Consider the following 20006-nt stretch of genomic DNA (forward strand, 5'->3'; position numbering starts at 1 on the left):
TAATAACTGTGATTATTATTATTTTTTAATCTTATCCACCATTTTCTTTCCGTTACGAGCTTTATCGAAGTGAGGACAGATGTGTGGAGTAATGTTGCTGAATAACTATGAAGGATTCTCATGCTTGTTGATTAACGCATCGATTTGAAATCTGTGGAACATCGCTGACAATAAAACCTTAGGCGTAGTGTTGTAGAGTTTTTCCACTGTATGACGGGGTAAAGGATTTGTTTGCACTGTACAAATTCTGTCATAATTTGTCCATGGACATTCAGGAAGGTTTAAGAAGTTTATGTTATTGTATAGAGAAATGTTGGTATACTTAATGTATAAATCACAACGCACGGTGTAGATCCGAAGATAATCTCAGAGGTGCTGATGGTTTAATTTTAAGATGTATAATTATGTAAATGAATAAACATTTATTTGGGTGGTGGAAAGAATGTCCCTGTTCATTTTAATATTGACTTCTATGTGAAATCTCAAAATTTTCCCCGCACTAAAAAAAAAAAAAACATAATCATTGTTTAAGACATTGTAAATTGTGTTTAAAACGTCTTAATAGAACAAAATCTGTTAATTTCGCTGTATCCATGCAAATGCTTCTTATTTTGCTTTTTCCTATTAAAAGAACTTCCAAACGTAAAAGCGTGGCGCCATCTGGTGGCCACTTGGTCACAGTACACCCTGTTAACGTGGAAGGTTTCCGGTGTTATGGCGACCACCGGCATCATCGCTGCTTCAGTCAGAGACAGCAGGCTGTGCATTTAGGTAAAGCGGTTCCTAACCAACGCATTGTTAGATTTATTGAGATAACCAGTGGTGGTTATTACTTGTGGTTGTAGTTGTGACTGTGTCATAGAAATATATCTCATCTTTTCTGTCTTCTTGCGTTGCATTCACGGCACGGCAAAACTTCACATTATAAGGGTCTTCTCGCTTTGTTATGAACCAGAGCTAGATGTTAGCTATTTCGACGTTTTTATTTGAGCTTGTTAAACGTATCTGCTGCTTCCCGACGAAGAAATCACTTAAGTTATGCCTTATTGTCGCTACATCTGTGTTGCGAATATTTATTTATATTTACAATGTTTTACTGAATGCTCCATGCGGTTCGCAAAGTTTTAAGTTAATTTTATTCAATATTACCAGTCGAAGTAAAGCTAGCTACAAGTAACATAAAAGGTAGGCGTTGAAAATAAAGTCGTGTTTCTCTCTGCATTCACTGCAGAAGAAAATAACAGTAAGACGACACATTTTCCACTTCTGTAAGATAGGCACAGTGCCTGGCAATGAATAGACTTAATTTCGTCGTGTTATGGACGGAAACGTCAATGTATTTTATTTTAGTTTCATTAAAAAAAAAATATGCAAAACCACTAGAAAGAAGCAGGTAAGAACTGAACAGAAAATTTGGCGTGGTTTTCAAATAAACCTCCTGCGCCCTGACTTAGAAGTTTGTAGAATCACCGTTTGCTCCATTTGCAGCACCAAGTCCTTTGGGGTTACGTCTTTACCAGTTTTCTACAATTACATAGTCAAAATTCACATTTATTTTGTTTGCAAAATCAGCACAGTCACATTGGTAAATAAGAAGCATGTAATCTTGGTGTGTAAAGCTGGCTATATTAATTTTTTTTTAATATTTTACAATACTGGAGTAAACGTACTGTATTATCTTTCACTACTGACTTCCTTAGTGTTACTGAACCATGTAAGCTTTTTCCACCCATTGTTTTAAAATATGCAGTATAAACAGTCTCTTATTTTCCCCTTCCTTCAGATATGAAACTGATTCATAGCTATTGTGGGGAAATACAATGAGCTTGCTGCTCTACCAAAGGTTGCACTATAATTTCTAAGACATCAGTCATTGACTTTGGAAGGGAAACACTTCATTGGCTCAAGGCTGTAAAAGCACCAACAAAGTCTGGACTTTTAACCAACTAGATTGGATCGTAAAAAATGACTTTTGTGTCACTGTGGCTTCTGACTTTCCCCCTTCTGCTCCAGCACCAGGAATCGTAGCTCCTTTGGACCTTTAAGTCTTTGTTGTGGTTGCTCAGACAAGAGTCGGAAAAAGGTCAACGTTATTTCCTGCAATAACAGGACCTGTCCTTGCGCGGAGATCAGATCCGCCTGGAGCCATGTTCCCACACGCTTGCCTGTGCCCACATGCTCCTGCTCTGTGATGTGTTACTCTCCCTAACCGAGATCATAAGGTGCAAGTCTGAGTGTGTCTTTCCTATTCTCACAGAGCGAGCTGTGAACACAGGCAGCCGTTTCATATGTCTGCCTGTCCTTCTGACTATGCTGCTCTTGGTAGCGCTGGGCATAGTTTTCCTTCCCCCCGCCGCGGTCAACATTGTGACGGCTGAGGTCACCGACCACAACCCGGCCTCACCCCTGCTGAACTACAGCAGGATCTCCTTGCCGCCGGAGCACATACCCTATTTTCTCAGCAACAACAAGAAGGTCGCCAAGTTATGCCGCCAGGACCCACTCTGCCCTTTTAAAGTAAGATATGGTCTTCTGTTTTTCAGGCTCTGGCACATCAAGAACATTTTTTATTTGTGTTTGTTTGGCATTCTACGTTTTGCCCAGTGCTGTGAAAAAATGTGTTCTTCTTTAACAGATTTCCTCTGTTTTTGGCTTCTTTGTCTCACCTAAATGTTTCAGATTATCAGTCGAGCTTTAATTAATTTAATACAGATTTTATATTCAGTTAAGTTTACCCACAGTTTTATTTGCCGTCGTCATTTTGGCGATTTATTTTACAGTAAATAAGGATTTATTTTGTATGATGAATGAATTATGTTTTTCCACAGTGTTTCAAATGTAACATCTTTCCAAATGTTAAATTAAGTAACGCTGTGCATTTATCCCATTTGTTTGGGATTTGATATTAATATACACTTTGTGTATATTATTTATCATCATGTTTAGTTTTAGTTTTATGTAACACATTTCCTATTCTATTCTATTCTATTCTATTCTATTCTATTCTATTCTGTTTTCACTTAGGGACAGTTTCCTTGTGCTACCATATAGATTAGCTAATTACCTACCTTCATGTTTTCACCTCATATTTTTCTTGTTCTGTAGTTTAAAATTAATTCACAGGAAGATCTGCTGTATTTCACCAGCAAATTTCCTGAAACTTCTTTTCGTTTAATCTCTCTTTGGTGGAGTGATGGATAGATAGAGCCTCTGTAGAGTAAACACTTTGTTTCCTTTGTAACAGGATGCTTTGCGGAATCCGTCGCTCTGTTGGGGCTACGAGAAAAACTGCGACGCAGAGAAACGCTTCAGCTATCCTGTCTGCACCAAGGTTAACTCCGGATGGTAACTGTTCCCAAGACCTCATTCACCAAATCGCATTTGATTCCTCAGTAGAATTGTTATTTTAAGCTCAGCATGTTCCTCACGCACATTGCTGGCTGCGCTTTTCCCCTCATCTGCCTAAATCTTGAATGTGTCAGGGCCCGTTCGCTGGACGCAGCCCAGGAGCTTTTCTGGAAGCAGGCTGATTTTGGTTACGTCAAGGAGCGACTCTCTGAACTCAAAACACTCTGCAAGGCCGGCGAGCCGGTACGTCCGCTCATTTCCTTAGTTCTCACGAGCTTTCTGAGTCAACAGGAAAAAACAACGAGTCCAAAGAAAACAGACTCACTGTTCAACAAAAATGTAAAGACAATCGGGCAGGAGTATTTTTTGCTGGCGCTAAATAAGTCAGATGAAAAAGGGTTACCTTGAGAGACGATCCTCCCTCCCAAACTCTGATAGATGCTTCGTGAAAGTCAATTAAACGTGATTCATTTTCATGGCGCTTTATTTCCCCAGGGAGACTCGTCATTAAAATGCAGCAGTCACGCAAGGTTCTGCAGGGCAACGAATCTGTACCTGGACTTGCGAAATCCACGCAGAAGTCACGAGAGGTCGGTGGCGTTTAGAAACCGTTTCCCTTCCCCTAATAAAAGTGACCCGAATCTCGACCGTCTTCGCTGTCCAGGTATGACGAGGACTTTATCCGTACGGGGGAGATTGGCGGGCACTGCAAACTGAACAAGCAAGCGCTGGCAGCTGAAGGAGATCACAAGAGTCCTCTGCAGTCCTGGTGAGCGCCAGTCCGTTCACACACCCAAAACAAACATTTCCTGTAGCGCTTTGGTCTGTAGAAATGAGCTTGCAGTGTTTTTTTTGTGTTTTTTTTTAAGTGATAAATGTGCAGATCCTGAATAAGCCTTGAATTAAAACTTTTACACATTATTCTTTAATTAAAGAAAAATGTACACTTGACAAATGAATATAGAAGGAATCACAGTAGAAAAAACAATAACAATTCCTTTAGCAGCTTTCTGCTTTTTTCAGTCAAACATACAAACGGTCTTTACGAGAACGGAGTCGGTTTCACTACGTCTTAAAAACTTAGAATCATATTTTATCGGTGCAAAACTTCAAAGTTTTATACAAATGAAGACCTGAAAAATACAATTTACCTTTATATTAATATCCCTTCACTCTGGTGCCCTTAATAAAACCTAATTATTCAATGGAGGCCATTGGTGTGTAAAATAATCCCAGTTTAAATCCAGATGTCCCATAAATCCATGATGGAACAGTTTGGTACAACTGCAGACTTACCAAAACGGGCCGGCCAGCCAGGGCTTTAATCAGAGAAGCAGCTAAGAGGCTCACACCGAGATCAACGGCTCAGGTAGCAACTGGACCAACAGGAGGTCAGTCGGGCAACTACACAAATCGTGTCTTCACCCGGTCTGACCACACTTGGTCAGATCAAAAGGTTCTGTCTGTAGACGTGCAGAGCTGCTAGAGACGTACAAAAACATCTGCAGCAAAAGGAGGCTGAATACAAATTAAACCCCCACGTATTGGATTTTTCATTCACATTACAACAATGTATTATTTTTTTCCCTTCCAGCTTCTAATTACTTTGCTAGGTCACAAAAAACCCCAATAAAAAACAGACGTTTGTGGTTCCCGTGTGGAAAAATGTGAAGAAAATCAAGTAATATTAATACCTTTTTCAGCAGACAGGGTGTCGTGGAAAAAAAAAAGGATTTCGAGTCACAACTGCAAAGTGCACAAAGACCTTTTAGTGCAATCTTTGTGCAACCTATAAGATCGATTTTTGACAATTGTTTTTCTCTTCAGCTGCCAAATATGAAATGAGGTCCTGAGGGCTCAACACAGTTCCTCTGTCAGTATGCTCAGACTGCAGGGACATTATGCATATGCTCATCATTTCACTATTTTATAATCAATTGCAGTGCAATGCATCACAGAAATGTCCCTTTTTTATTGCTGCGTGTCAGGTGTCTCCTTTTAACCTCACACATGCATCATCCGCATCATAACATACTGACTTGATACATTTTCTTCCGAGTTATGCTTCTTTTTCTTCTCCTTTAGACTACTGCCATACCTTATTCACCAGAGTACACAAAGTTTCCCTTAGACACTACATTTCATGTTGAATCCGTGTTTGTGGCCTCCGTTCACAACGTCATTATTTATTAGTTATTTTCCCACGAAAGACTGATGACTGAAAGCCATCCAGAATGTCAGACTCTGTGCCCGTTTTTACATCCTACATGTCTTGGGATTTTTCACGTACAGCTCTTTGCAACTTTGTCCTCAAAAAGCGCTTTGTAAATAAATTACATTCATTAATTTGGTTACACAAACACAACCCAGATGGTTGCAGAAATGTTGACTGCACACAGCTGTCCACTGAGGGACCTGGAGAATCCTCCCGAACTAGAATACATAGAATAGATGTCAAAATTTACGACCTGCAGGCTTCAAGGTTGAGCATTTGGGCCAAGAGATGTCCAACCATGAATAGTCTGTGGTTTAACAGTGTGCATGTAGGGAGTTCATGTACATTTTAAACATTTTAACACCATACCCATAATGATCGCTGTGGCCTGCGGAAAGTTTCATAATGTAACTCCTTTTTTTATGTGTTAACACACCCACACATAAAATAACTGTTCCCTGACCGGGAATCGAACCCGGGCCGCGGCGGTGAGAGCGCCGAATCCTAACCACTAGACCACCAGGGACCTGAAAGGGTTTATGTGGTGGCCCATCACACGCTCAATGCTACTCTAAGGCTCATTGATTTTTATTGGTAAAGTGCCTTGAGACATTTGTAGTTGACACTATATATAAATAAACTGAACTGAAGTGAACATAGTGGGAATCCTCAGTGTAACAGAGGCAGTTCTGGATTAAAACAGTTTAGACAGAACTCATGACTACAGTCACTACATCCATTATCATGAATTATGAAATAAGTTTTCATAATTTTCAGAATTTCCACAGCATGTAGTTTTCAAATTGTATTTTTTTTTATCTAAAGATGAAAGTAAAATTCTGTAAAAAAAAAAATAAATAAAAAGTCTCTAAAAAAAAAAGTAAAATAAAAGGCAGCAATCCTCTTTCTGTACATTGACTGAATACACACAGTTTCACATATCCTATTTATTAGGATATGTGTCTGTAATAAAACTATTTATTTATGATGTAAGAAAGAAGAAGCCAGTAGGAAATCTACACACAAATTAAGAAGAAAAGAATCGAGCCAGCCAGGAGTCGAACCTAGAATCTTCTGATCCGTAGTCAGACGCGTTATCCATTGCGCCACTGGCCCTCATGTTAAAGCTCCGCCTCCACAGAGCTTTTAAAGGCCGCGAGACTGAGCATGTGCTTCTCACAGGAGGGGGAGGGGATTTCAGGCACACCGACTCACAGCTCACATAACAAAGGACCTGTGGTTTCCCGAAACCCTAAACACGTTTTAATTTCTGTAAGACTGACTTTTGCTCATGAAATGCCATGTAAAAGTCATTTTATTCTCTCTTTTTTGCTTCCAGCTTGCAAGCCTGTCCTTATATTTTAGATGGTTTAGACATGATGACTATGAAGTTATTTTTTTTTTTAAGTAAACCCTTTATGACTTCTCTTTTGTACAAGCAGAAAGCAGGTTTGTATCTTTAGTTAAAGTGCCTGGCAAAAGCATTCATACCTCTTAAACATTTTTAATTTCAATGTGTTTTAGTCAGATTCTTTTGAAGCAGGGCACATTTGTGAAGTGAAAGGACACTCATTTTCTTACAAGCTAAAAAGTGTGGCAGGAATAATTCTTGCCACAAGAATTGTGGCAAGAAGTGTTGTCCTTGATGGCAAGCCTCTGCTCTTTCTTCCCAATGAAAGATTCAACTTTCACTGCAATTATAGCTGCCAGTGTTATGGGGTGTGTCTCTAATAGCTCTGCACATTTAGAGTGAAATTCTATTCAGTTCTCACAGAATATGTCAGGCTGAGCCATTCTAACACAAGCATGCTTGCAGTATTTTTTAAAATGTACTTTTTTGAACCTTATATTATTTCTGCTTCACAGAGCACCCTTCCCTTATGATTCCCCCGCTCAGCTCCTTTAGACTAGCCAGCAGCAATTAGCACACACCTGGAGGAACTGCCCCTCTGCTGAGCTCATTATATGAGCTACTTCTCATTGCCATGCTGGTAAAAACGAGACAGCGGACCTATTTCAAGGCATTAAATTAGGAAGTAAAATTTCTTTTATGTCATAGTTGATATACATAGCATTTTTATAATTGAGTTAACATATTATTATGCTGTAAAATGGTACTATGTGCCTGGAAAATACATATACATGATTGTTCCCCTTTAAACTAAATCATCCCATTGTAGCTCTGGCTCTATTAGTCCTGTCCTTCTGGATGGCAAGCCTCTGCTCAGTCTCAAGTTTTTTGCGGCAGGTTTTCTTTTCTATGTTTAATTTCCACTTATGTGGCCAATATTCCCACAGTGTGATTCTTTTACATATTTGTCTTTTTTTTTCTTTTCACAAATACAACATAATACCTTTTTGAAAGTGCAGAATGATGATGATCAAAGTTCATAACGTTTTTGTAGGTACGCTGAACTACAGATGTACTCTGAGCTGAACTTCCGTCCCGTGGAAGATGGCCACTGTGACATCATTATAGAAAAACCAACAGTTTTCATGAAGCTTGACGCAGGTGAGTCACTAATTGATTCACATTCAGCTCTAGTTATGTAAACAAGCCAAGTAAAGATGTCTCAGATGTGCGTTTACATTGTGTTGGCAATCATTTGAACTAAATTGACGTGCTTGTTGCCTTCCTTTTTGGAGAGTTCAGAGCATTGTTTATTCGTTGTTTTCTTGCCCAAAAGAAAAAAATAAATCGTTTCTTCAGTCATTATAAAAACCCTTATAGTGTTTTTTTGTTGTTGTTCTGACAGGGGTGAACATGTACCACCACTTCTGTGACTTTGTGAACCTCTACATCTCTCAGCACATTAACAACTCCATGAGCTCGGATATCAACATTGTCATGTGGGACACGGTGAGTACCAGTGGCTTCTCTTTACCATTTCATGAGGGATGAAAGTTTGATTTCAAATGTACACCATTATTTTTAGGGTTAAAAAGCAATTTGTGGCTTTAGTTGGCACAAATGAAGACAATTAAGTCCAGGAATATTGAGCTGGCAATTTGTTCTAAGAAAATCTAAATGGTTTTCATCGTCCGTAGCATGTTAAAGTTAAGCAAAGGGTTTTTGCTCTGGTTAATACGTGTGTTTTTTAGGGTACATGTGTTTTTAGGAATGGCTAGAAGTATAATAGTGTTTAACAATACAAGGTATACAAGAGTAATCAAAAGTCTCAAAATATTTTGGAAACGTAGGGAAGACTGAACCTGGAGAGTGAGTTAATCCCAGCTCAGTATAGGTATGTAAAAATGTGGATTATGGTAAAATCTGTGTAATTTAAGAACTGAAAACTCACTTTGGAAAGTAATTAGATTTTGACCTGTGAAATATGTTTTAACCTTAGAGTTTAGATTAATATTTTTCTGTTTGTTTTAATCATCTATGCTTATGTTTTTTTTTATTTTATTCCAGAGTTATTATGGTTATGGTGATCTGTTCAGTGAAACTTGGCAGGCCTTCACAGACTATGACATCATCCACCTGAAGACGTATGACTCTAAAAGAGTGAGTCTGACCAAGTTTTGGTGCAGATTTGTTCTTTTTTTTTTTTTTTTTCAAAAGAAAATATTAAATATTTACTGATTGTGACTGAAAGTTTATAGAGTAGAATTACAATTTGCATTTGAATACATACAGTATTCTTTGTATACCAAAATGTAATCACGCCCCATAAAGTAAATGTGTAATAACTACAGAGTTTATGCAAAAACATACTCCACATTAATCGAAATACAGCAAAACTCTCCAGAACTTTGTAATTATTTTTGCCTTTTTTTTTTTTGCATGGAATTTTGCAATATATTTTCCTCATTAAACCTCTTCCAAAATCTACTTACTGAAGAAAAAAACAGATTGGACACACAAACATTTTTATTCTTTAAATAATTTAAATAACTCAGTTTTTGTTGCTCACCATTTCGGTCACGGACCAATTTTTTTTTTTATAACTATTTATGCAGAAAATTTTTCAACAATCTCAAAGTTAAGCGTTGGCGTGCAAAATTTGGAAAATGTGGAAATCTGTTGATTTTGTGTGAATTTCCACAACTTAAGAATCACAACAAACTGGAGCGACTGAAAACTATCAGTAATCAGTAAATCTTTAAAAGTCCAACTAGGAATCAGTAATTAACATTTATATAAATAAATCATCTAAAAAGAAAGCATTAAAATACTCAAGTAAATACTGTTTGCATTGCATGTATTCTAATAACAGTATTAATATTTCTCTGCCATGCCTTATTGATGGATTTCCGAACCCGTACAGGTGTGCTTTAAAGATTCCTTCTTCTCCCTTCTTCCAAGAATGAGATACGGTCTCTTCTACAACACACCTCTAGTAAGTTACCCTTCATGGATATGCAGCTGAAAACTGATACTGACATACACTACAAAAAGACATTGTTTTTTCTCTCACTCTTCATTTTTTTAGGATCATCAGAATTTTCTTTACTTTATTCACAGAGTTGCATCCATGAATGAATTGAGGCCTACTTTTGTTATATTTACGTCTTTTTGTTTGATATTCTGAAAATTCTGTTTTTTTGGGGGCGTTGGGGGTTTACTTACAAATACATCGATAAAAATTTTATTTTATATTTTATATTTGCTGTGGCTGCAGTAGAACTTCACATTTTAAATCCAAGTCTTCCAATAATTAATATTGCTGACCACTTGGCGATGTTGTTTGAACAGCCTAGAGCCATTTTACCTCACATTTGCTTTAAATGTGCCTTACGCAGTTTGATTTCATGCTGAATATTCTGGGCATTGGCTAGGATTCCCCTCCCCCCACACTTTTATGATTATCATCATTACTATTATTATTATTATTCATTGGTCTGTCTCCGGCACAAGCACAACAATATTAGGTTCAGTCAGAAACCTGCAATTTGCGTCAAATATTTATGTAATATATTCAAACCATCAGCAGGTTCCGTGTGCTCGGGTTATTTAAATGATAATTCCAAGGAGATCACTATAAAGATGATAGCATATAAATATGTGTTGTCCTGCGGTTCCAGCCTTGAGGTGTGAAATATTGCTAGGTCAGCCTCAAGCTGAAGCTGATTGCCCCTGCAGCATATGTCATGTTTTTATTCATGTGTTCACATTTAGAAATACTCTGCAGGAGAGTGTGCATGAAATTCTAAGACTTGTGTCAAGTGGATGGTCTCATGTGAAATTCATTTCACAGAGACAGGAATGTACGTTGCTAAATGTATTTATGTGGTTAGATGTAAAAGAGCCTTAATTCTAAAGCGATTCAAACTATTGATTTTGAGGATATTAAAAGTGAATGTCATGCGAGTGAACAGGTTTGTCTTCTGCCGATTGCAGGTCACTGATTGCCACACTGAAGGGATGTTTAGAGCGTTTTCTCAGCACGTCCTGCATCGGCTTAACATCCCGCAAAACGGACCAAAGGTAGGCGGGGGCTTTATCTGAAAAAAATAATTTCTTTCTGAGATATGCGTAGGCCCTTTTTCATTAGGGCCTACAATTAAAACAAGCAAAATCTAAAGCAAAGCGTGTAATCTCACCAGTGAACAGGAGCTCCTGTATTGTGCCTTGGGTTATGTTGCTCTACTATTCTTTCTATACCTTCTAATCACCTAATTCTTAATAATTTTGTGAGAACCTAAACCTAAATGGATGCTTTCTAAAATATTTACATGCCTTCATAGATGATAAATAAAGGTAGACGACTTATTGAAAGAAGAGGGAAACCCAGAAATCCTTCTGCCCAACTCCGTATGTGGCAAGACAATCTCTGGCTTTATGGGGTATAAAGTCTGTCCATTTACCTCTTTGGATTTGGAGGACAAGAAGCTCAACTAAGTGATTTAACTCCTTTAAATTAAGGCTTATTCTAGCCGTCTTGCAGATGAAGCTCACTTGAATTCTCCAGAGTTGTAGATTTCGTCCTTTTGGTCCTGCGATCCCAGCCGCATGCTCTGAAAGCTTGTACGATGTGACTGACAGATCATCATTCTGCACTTTATGACCATAAAGTGTTTTTTTTTTCTTTTTTTTTCTTGTTGCAGGACAATGATCTGAAAGGGTCTAATGATGAGTTCACTGACTCTAATCAGCTGTACTGCCAGGAAGGATTAGTACATATGGATCTATGGCCCTATTTGCTTCTAAAACCCAGCATGCATATTGAGCAGCTCTGAGTTTCCAAGTTTTAAGGAATGATTTCATGAGGATTTCTAATGGAAAATATCTCTATCGCTTGCAGTTGAGACCTGAAATGTCTTTTGATCATGTGGGGTCCTGGATTCTGTTGACCTTGTCATTGCTGTGATTAACACATCAGCTCTGCCGTGTTAAAAGAGCAAAGACTTCACAGCTATAGTTACACAGTTGGGGCACAATCCTCTCTTCATCCTCTAATCTGTAACTCTGCAGAACTCAAAAGATCTTTATGGTGTCCAATTTAAAGCGATCAGATCTTTGTGACCAGAAAATCATGTTAACCTCCTCCGTTCTTTGTATCAGCTCATGGGTTATTCATAGCCGTCACCAAAAATATGATAAAAGTCTGTTAAGGGAGACATCGGTCTGTTGCTGATAACAGACCAGGAACTGAAATAAATGACCTCTCTGGTCCAAACCCTTTCTGGACTTTTCATCTTTCATCGCCAGATTAATGGTGTCAAGAAATTACTCAAACTGTTGCTCGTCTCTTTTAAGCCGTCTTCGTTCTCCTCAACCATCCTCTCTTCTTATCTCCCCTTATCGTAATTGCTGTACTGTGTTTTCGCTTTCCCCTCAGTCAAAGGTGAGATTAAGAATTTCTGAAAAAGTCCATCCATCCATAGGCTGGTGCCTGTCCCTATCAGTCATTGGGCGAGAGGCCGCCTCAACTGAGGAAAAGAAGCTGAACCAAGCGATGTAACTCCCTGCTCTAACTAAGGCAGAGTCTGTCCACCTTAGAGATGAAGCTCACTTGAATTCTCCAGTCGTAGACTTCATCCTTTTGCTCCTGCGATCCCAACTGCATGCTCTGAAAGCACATGCATTGTGTCGAATCCTTTGGTCAGCTTGTCCATGCGATTGACAGATCATCATTTCTTGTTGCACTGAAATTAAAGCAATGTTTTCTTCCACGAAATGGGAGATCAAAGGTGTCCACACTTTTGCAACCAGATTTAAAAAAAAAAAAATTCTTCCTTTTTTACCTATAACAGATTTGTTTTGTTTTCAGGTGTACATAAAATCATATTATATTATGATTATATATTATATAAACTTGGAATTTTACCACCTTTGAGAGCCACGTAATATTAGTGCAGAAGGTCTACCTGTTCATCATGAACAAAAGGTGGCAGTATAGACTAAAGAAACAAAAGGACTCACTGGAGACTGCTCTCTGCATTTAGAGATGACTCCTAGAGCGCTTCCAGAAAGCAGACCCTGCTTACTCTGTTTAAAATCAGACATGAGAACTTTGAATTATCAACTGCTTTCCCATCAGCCCATCTTTTCTGGTCTTAGCTGATGGGCTATTGGTTTCGTCTTTGTTTTCAGGCGGGGCGTGTTCGTGTCACCCTGCTGGCGCGCAGCACAGAATACAGACGGATCCGAAACCAAGTGGAAGTGAGTTCACCACCGCCTTCCGTCTTTCTTCCTTTTTTATCTCTGTTGCTCCTATTTCTCTTCATTGTCTTTTTGCTTCTCTCTCTGCCCTTTACTTAAACAACTCTTCCACTCTGTCATTGATTTGCTGCCCAACTCCATTAAGTGGCTGTTTAAAATCTCACTTGTGATAAAACAGTACAAAAAGGCTTGTGATTTATGTTGCGGCCGTTTGCTCACATCCTTCTCTTGCTCTCGCAGCTGGTCAGTGCCCTCAAGACTGTTCCCCTGCTGGAGGTCAGTGTGGTGGACTACAAATACAAGTGAGTTTCTGAGCGCTGCTTGGAGTCGCTTTGTTTGACTGTAGCTGAAAGTTTCCCGCTGTAGACCAGCGGCCCTCAAACGGCGGCTCGTTTGAGGGATGTTGTCTTATTCAACATCCAGAATAAGACATACATTTAGTTTTGTTTTAGTAAGCATTTCAATGATTAAATCCCTGAGTTCTTTGAGTCACCTTGAAATTGCACTTTTCACCCTTTTTAGGCTTTTATATTCATTTTTAAAACATTGTTTAAACCCCCTCCTCATATCCGTTGTCAGTTTTTTGCAGACGTTTCTTGTCTAAGTATGTAAATTTGGATATTTAACGTCTTGAAATCGGGGCTCTGTCTCTTTAAGAAACTCTTGATCTCTCCAAAACTCCGCCTTCAGGAAAAACGGCGCTCCTCTATTAACTCTGAAAAGTAGCTCATATAATGAGCTCAGCTGATGCGTAGTTCCACCGGTTGTTTGCTAATTGCTGCTGGCTAGTCTGAAGGAGCTGAGTGGGCGGGTTATAGAGGAGGGGTGATCTGTAACACAGAAGCTTCAAAGCTTGGAAACTGCAGCTCTGAGGTGGAGCTGCGTCTCGAAGGCGGAGCTAGGTCCACCCAGGTGTTTTGCACAGCCGAATGGTTGGAGATGAAAAGATTCCTCAAATATGCATGAAAGTATACTGCTCAAAAAAATAAAGGGAACATTTCACTTTAATTTTGTGTGTGGCTCCAAATCCAGGCCTCCATTGGTTAATAAATTTGATTTCCATTGATGATTTTTGTGTGATTTTGTTGTCAGCACATTCAACTTTGTACAGAAAAAAGTATTCAATGAGAATATTTCATTCATTAAGATCTAGGATGTGTTATTTGAGTGTTCCCTTTATTTTTTTGAGCAGTGTATATTTTTTGATGAGGAAATTACATTCTAACATAATGTCAAGTTCAAAGTACTCAATTTCACATAATAACGCTCTTCTAAAATGACATTGTGTTTCCATATGTTTATTGTTTTGAGTGAAAAGAAACTTCTGAACATGAGAGTGTGGATTGATCGTTTGCATTAAATGAACCTTTGGCTATTTGAAAAGTGTCTTTGTGGACCGTCAAGGTGTGAGTAGACGTTGTTCCTGACGTTGAGGTGGACATTTGTGGAAATCCTTGTGCGTCTTTCAGGGATGTTCCTTTCCTGGAGCAGCTGAGACTCACCCATAACTCGGACATCTTCATCGGGATGCACGGCGCCGGACTCACGCACCTCCTCTTCCTCCCTGACTGGGCTGTCATCTTCGAGCTGTGAGCGACGTTTCTGTTCCGATTTTACCGCCTGTGTGAGTGAATGTCAGTCGGGCTTCCGGTTCGGCAGCATCCTCTTCCAACCGCTCGGTGTTTGACTGTGAAATAGCGCCTAATTAATCAGCCGCTCATCACACCTGGCGAGCCTAGGCAGACAAAGTGTGTGTGTTTGGATGTGTGTGGTAGCTTAAGTGGCTTTTTTTTATAATCATGCATGGCACGAGGGAGTGAAGCATGATGGGCGATGAAGAATAGAAGACTGAGGGAAAGAGAGAGGCGTGGCGGAGAGAACAAGAGCTGAGTGTAGGCGTCTGTCTCTTTTTCAGATATAACTGTCAGGATGAGAGCTGCTATCGAGATTTGGCTCGCCTGCGGGGGATTCGATATGTGACTTGGCAGAAAATGGACAAAGTTCTCCCCCAGGACAAGGTAGGGGAAACTCCGGCACGAGCTGCTGCACTTCGACTTCATTTCCCCCTACATCACACGTCGATGCGACTTTACAGTGTCTCTTAAAAGTATACCTCTTGGAACAACTGCAAACTTCAATCTGTTTTATTGGGATTCTGTGAAGCAGGCCAACATAAAGTAGTGCGTAATTGGTGAAGTTGTGAATGATGCATTGTTTTTTTTGTTTTTTTAAATGCTTAGCAAGTCATCTGAAAAATGTGGTGTGTGTTTGATTGAACTGCTGAGTCAAAGTTCTTTCCAACCACATTTAGCTGTAATTGAAGCCGCAAATGTTTTTTTTTTTTGGTAGAAAGTGGAACTTTACACACCTGAACACTGTGTTTGGCAGTCTGTAGCAGTGGAAAACTGAAAACTAGACAACTGATCATTTCTTGTAACTCTTTCACTAAGACTAGATTTCGCAGGTAAGCCCAACCTTATTCATGCCCCTGGCAAATTTAGATTTAAGGTTATATTAGTTCAACCTGTAGGTTTCTGATAGAAAATAAAAAAAGGCTCTCTCAAAAGATGTTAAAACTATTTTGACAGAGTATATACTTAAAAGATGCCGTTTCAATTTACATTTCAATAAAAAATGTTGAAAATAATTTATATTCTTCTCAATAGCCAGTGGAACAGTCGAGCCTTTGTGGTAAGTGATGAGCAGCTTTTTCTTGTTTCCATTGGTATTTTGACAATTTATCTTTGATGATGGGTTCACAGTTTTTTAATCTTTAGCTCCCTCCACAGATTTAAGTTGTGTTTCTGGCTGGGCCTTTGAAAGAAGTTAACATTAAAATTCAAAGATTATTTTAAAATTAAATCGGTAACACTTTATTTGACGGGGTGTGCATGAGACTGACACGACACTGTCATATACATGACATGTTATAAACAGTTATAAACATGTTATGAACATGAAGGAGTCTTCATGAATGTTTGCGACTGGTGTCATGAAGTGTCATTTGGCAAATAATGACACTTTTAATGCAAAGTTGACAATTTTAATGAACTTTTGATGCAAGTTTTAATGCAACTTTGCATTAAAAGTGTCGTTATTTACTGAATGACTCTTCATGACAACAGTCGCAAACATTCATGAAGACTCCTTCATGTTCATAACAGATGTTATGTCATGTTTATGACCGTGTCATGTCACCCCGTCAAGTAAAGTGTTACCATTAAATCTTACAATGAATATGAATTCATGCCACACTTTTCAGATTTTTACTAGTCAAAAATCTTATTCCTCCCGACTCACAGTTCTTTGTGTTGGTAAAATCCCAGGAAAGTACATTGAATTTTGTGGTTTTAGGCTTAAAAACCAACAACAAAAAACCTCAAAATCTAAGAACATGTTTGCAAAATATTATAGTTGTAATGTGCGTTTACAGTTCCAGCACACTAAACTTTTTTTGGCAGGTTGAAAACACAAACCCCCGCCCTGCTGTACTCTTCTATTAAACTTTTCTTTTGCTCCACGTCTTCTCTCATCCTCTACTAGGGCCATCATCCGACACTTGGGGACCATCCTAAGTTTACCAACTACTCCTTTGATGTGGAGGAGTTTATGCGCATCGTGCTGGAGGCGGCTGATTATGTCACCCGGCATCCCAAATGGCAGCGCGGCATCCGTCACGATGAACTCTGAAGCGTCTGACGCCTGCAGCGGAGGCCTTTACTTGAATTTCAAGCAGAGCGTGTTTTAAGGCCGTTGCTAAAAGTTACCTCACCGACCGGCAAAATCTCAGTCGCCACAGTGTTACGTTCGCCGCCTCCAGTCTGCTGCTCCGACGGATCCGGATGAAAGAAAGAAGTACGGCGACAGCTCCGGTTTTTGAGTAGCTTCCTCTAGCCTTGTTAGTGTCGGATCAGTGAAAGGCTGCGCGGAGCTGAAGCAGCTGGAGAGCGATCAGACGTCCCCCCCATGTTTCTTCATTACTTCCGCAGCATCCACTTCATTCCACGTCGTCAAAGTCGGTAAATGAGCAGCTGTTTCGGCACGCCTACACGTGCGACGTCCCGTCCGCTTCCATCAGCGTCACGTTGACGGGAGCCTCTCGAGGGCCGCTGACAATCATGGTACAGTTTTTGCGAGCGCAGCCGGCAGAAACCAGCCGAATGTCAAGGATAGTCGCAACACATGGAGTGAAACACTTCCCAAGTTACTTTTAAGTTTTCACTGCGCCACTAAAGCGTAAAAATACATACATTGTAATCTCAGATCAATTTTACGAAACACTATAGGTTTGTTTTTACATGCGGAGCCTTGTGAAAGGGTTCAACACCCCGAAATATTTCCACATTTTGTAACATTACAGCCACTTTCCACTGTATTTGACTTGTTTTTGTACTTGATAGAACTCAAAGTAGCGCATAGTTGTGAAGTGGACTAAACCGATTCTAAATATTGTCTAAATTTTGTTAGAGGTGACAATCTGATGCCCCTAAATACAAACCAGTTCACCCAATTTTCCTGCAGAGGCCCACGGCTCATGTGGAAGAACTTGTTGAATGGTGCATCCCACCAGAGAGGCGGTTCTACAAAGTATGAATTTGGGAGCCCATATACAAATGCAGACCACACTTCTCAGATTTTATTTGTAAAAAAAACAAAAAACAAACCCATAAAGGCAGTTCTTCATTTTGGTTCCACTTTACAGTAATGAGCTACTTTATGCTAGTTTGTGACATGAACTCCCAGAAACTCGGACGTGAAGGTGTAAAAATTTTAAGAGGTTTGTTTTCATTTGAAAGGCGCAACATGTGTGTGACATCCCAGTCTTCATTCATATTTTACTCTCGTTGTTTGGGTCCAGTTTCATGCAGCAACTGCGTCTTACTAAGTACACGTGATTCAAATATTCTCATCGCTACGGTAACTCTAAAAGGTGAAGACAGAGCAGGCAGTCTGGAGGGTAATTCTTTTTAAGTATCAGTGTTAATGTTTGAGTTTTGTAGTTAGTATTATTAAAGCAAATTCAATTATGTGTCACTAAAGTATAAAGTATTTTATACAGATTTGTGAGATTTTGTTTGTTTAACTTTGATTGTTACACATTTGTTTACATTTTTGTTTTAACTTTTATCACAATCATGGTTGAAGCTTTAGTCGTACATTTGATGCTGGTTGTTTTATGTTTTTAAACACCTTTCAGTCTCCAGATAGTGACATTATGAAGAGTCTGCTACGATCTGTAAGTTTTTCAATGCCCTTAGAGTGTTAATTGACATCATATATGATGATAATTAAGTTGAGGAAGAAGAAGAAAAAAAGAAGTACAACATGTGTGCAGTGTAATACAAAACAGAGTACTTTCATCTGTGGGCACAGTTTTGTTTTTTATTTATCAATGGTTTTCCTGAACTAGTAGACATTTTTGAATTCAAAAGCAGTGTGCTATTTTTGAAATAAATAATTCTTTTAAAATGCTGATGTGTGTGTGTGTGTGTGTGCTGTTGATGTTTTTGCGCAGATTAGGTGTAACATCAGAGATTTAATTCTTCTCAATTTAATCAATCATCTTCTGAAGTCTGACCTTGCCGTGGAGGAACCGGAGCGTCCGTCTGTTCGGTTCCTGCTGATGCCATGCGGCTCTTCGCTACTGATTCCTTTAGTTTAGAGAGTCGGGTTGTAAAAAGAGGGAAAGAGCTCTTTCTTTGTTTTGATTGTCACCATAATATATATATATATATCTGAATAACCTCAAAAATCTGCTTGATTTAGAAATGGCATGTCAACGCCACATGAGGGCAGTGTAACACCACGCATGAGGCGAGACGTCAAGCCTGCGCTCTGGATTCGCTCCTGGCTGCTGGTGCAACGGAGGCGCCAGGAAATAAATAATTTACAGGTACAACTGAGCAGGTAGTGTTTGATGAGTTGCATTTTCTTACTGTATAACAATTTCTTTTCTTTCTTTTTTTTTTTTGTTTCTTGTTTTGCAGCGGACAGCGGAGCTCCTGTGCACTATTGACAGGGCGCCTAGCCCGTCTGGTTTGGACATCATTTCTGGCTCTGCTCAGGTTGACCTCGCATAAATGAAATACAGCTTCTTGAAGAAAAACACAAGAACCCAAGTATGTGTATGCTCAGTAACCCTGTCTGAGTGGATGATGCAACGCAAAAACCGACTACGGTCATATCTGCTCATAAAGGTGTGAGGGGGTTTGGCTTTTCTTCTCCTGAGAGCTCATGCTCGTCTCTAGCGTCAGATGCAGAATGTGCACACAAGTTAGTGATGTTGCTCCAACACGTTTTCATCTGAACAAACAGGAGTCACATTCTCTGCCTGAAGCCTCGGCTCGACGTTCTATAGATACTTACTTTCAATGGTTGTTGCATTTAGTCGTGTTGTAGATAAGGTCTTAAACAGATAAGCAGAAAATTTTCCTGCAACTCAAAACCAGTTTGGTTGTCAAACCTCTTGCCTTATTTTCCCACTGACATTGTTTTGATTGCCTAAAGTGACCTTAGAGTTGTCTGTTTTTGCAATTTTCCAACACGACGATATAACGTCTCGTTGTTGAACTCTGTGGTTGAACGTTTGCTCCCGCATCTCTAACCTTTGTAGGCGTCAAGCTGTTCTTTTCATTTCAGTGAAGTAAAGAGAATGGCTTCCTACGTCTTAAAAAAGGAGACCTTTTATTGACACACTGCAGTGCACTTTAATGTAAATGTTTTCTCACTAAAAACATGTTCAATGGCACAAAAAGCACTATAATAATGCACCAACTACTTTCCAGTTTAAAATGTTCCAAAAATATTGGAATTTGTTTGTTAAAAATGTAT

At 39.2% G+C, this 20006-nt stretch overlaps 1 protein-coding gene and 2 non-coding genes across 3 annotated transcripts; 1 reads left to right on the plus strand and 2 right to left on the minus strand.

Annotated features, from left to right (window-relative positions):
- The first annotated feature begins 578 nt into the window (after positions 1–578).
- eogt (EGF domain-specific O-linked N-acetylglucosamine (GlcNAc) transferase) lies at positions 579–18485 on the plus strand. Its single transcript, XM_007573581.2, has 16 exons — positions 579–771; positions 2258–2517; positions 3245–3345; positions 3483–3591; positions 3844–3938; positions 4013–4117; positions 7969–8075; positions 8320–8423; positions 8982–9074; positions 9838–9909; positions 10911–10997; positions 13107–13175; positions 13416–13477; positions 14645–14764; positions 15091–15193; positions 16719–18485. Exons 1-16 carry the CDS (start codon positions 594–596, stop codon positions 16863–16865), a joined length of 1812 nt encoding a protein of 603 aa, XP_007573643.2. The 5' UTR covers positions 579–593; the 3' UTR covers positions 16866–18485.
- trnae-cuc (transfer RNA glutamic acid (anticodon CUC)) lies at positions 6018–6089 on the minus strand. Its single transcript has one exon. It is a non-coding gene; the product is annotated as a tRNA-Glu (tRNA).
- On the minus strand, positions 6607–6679 carry trnar-acg (transfer RNA arginine (anticodon ACG)). The gene has a single exon. It is a non-coding gene; the product is annotated as a tRNA-Arg (tRNA).
- Positions 18486–20006: the final 1521 nt, after the last annotated feature.

This window comes from Poecilia formosa, unplaced genomic scaffold (assembly GCF_000485575.1).
Source record: "Poecilia formosa unplaced genomic scaffold, Poecilia_formosa-5.1.2 Scaffold334, whole genome shotgun sequence".
Taxonomy (NCBI): domain Eukaryota; kingdom Metazoa; phylum Chordata; class Actinopteri; order Cyprinodontiformes; family Poeciliidae; genus Poecilia; species Poecilia formosa.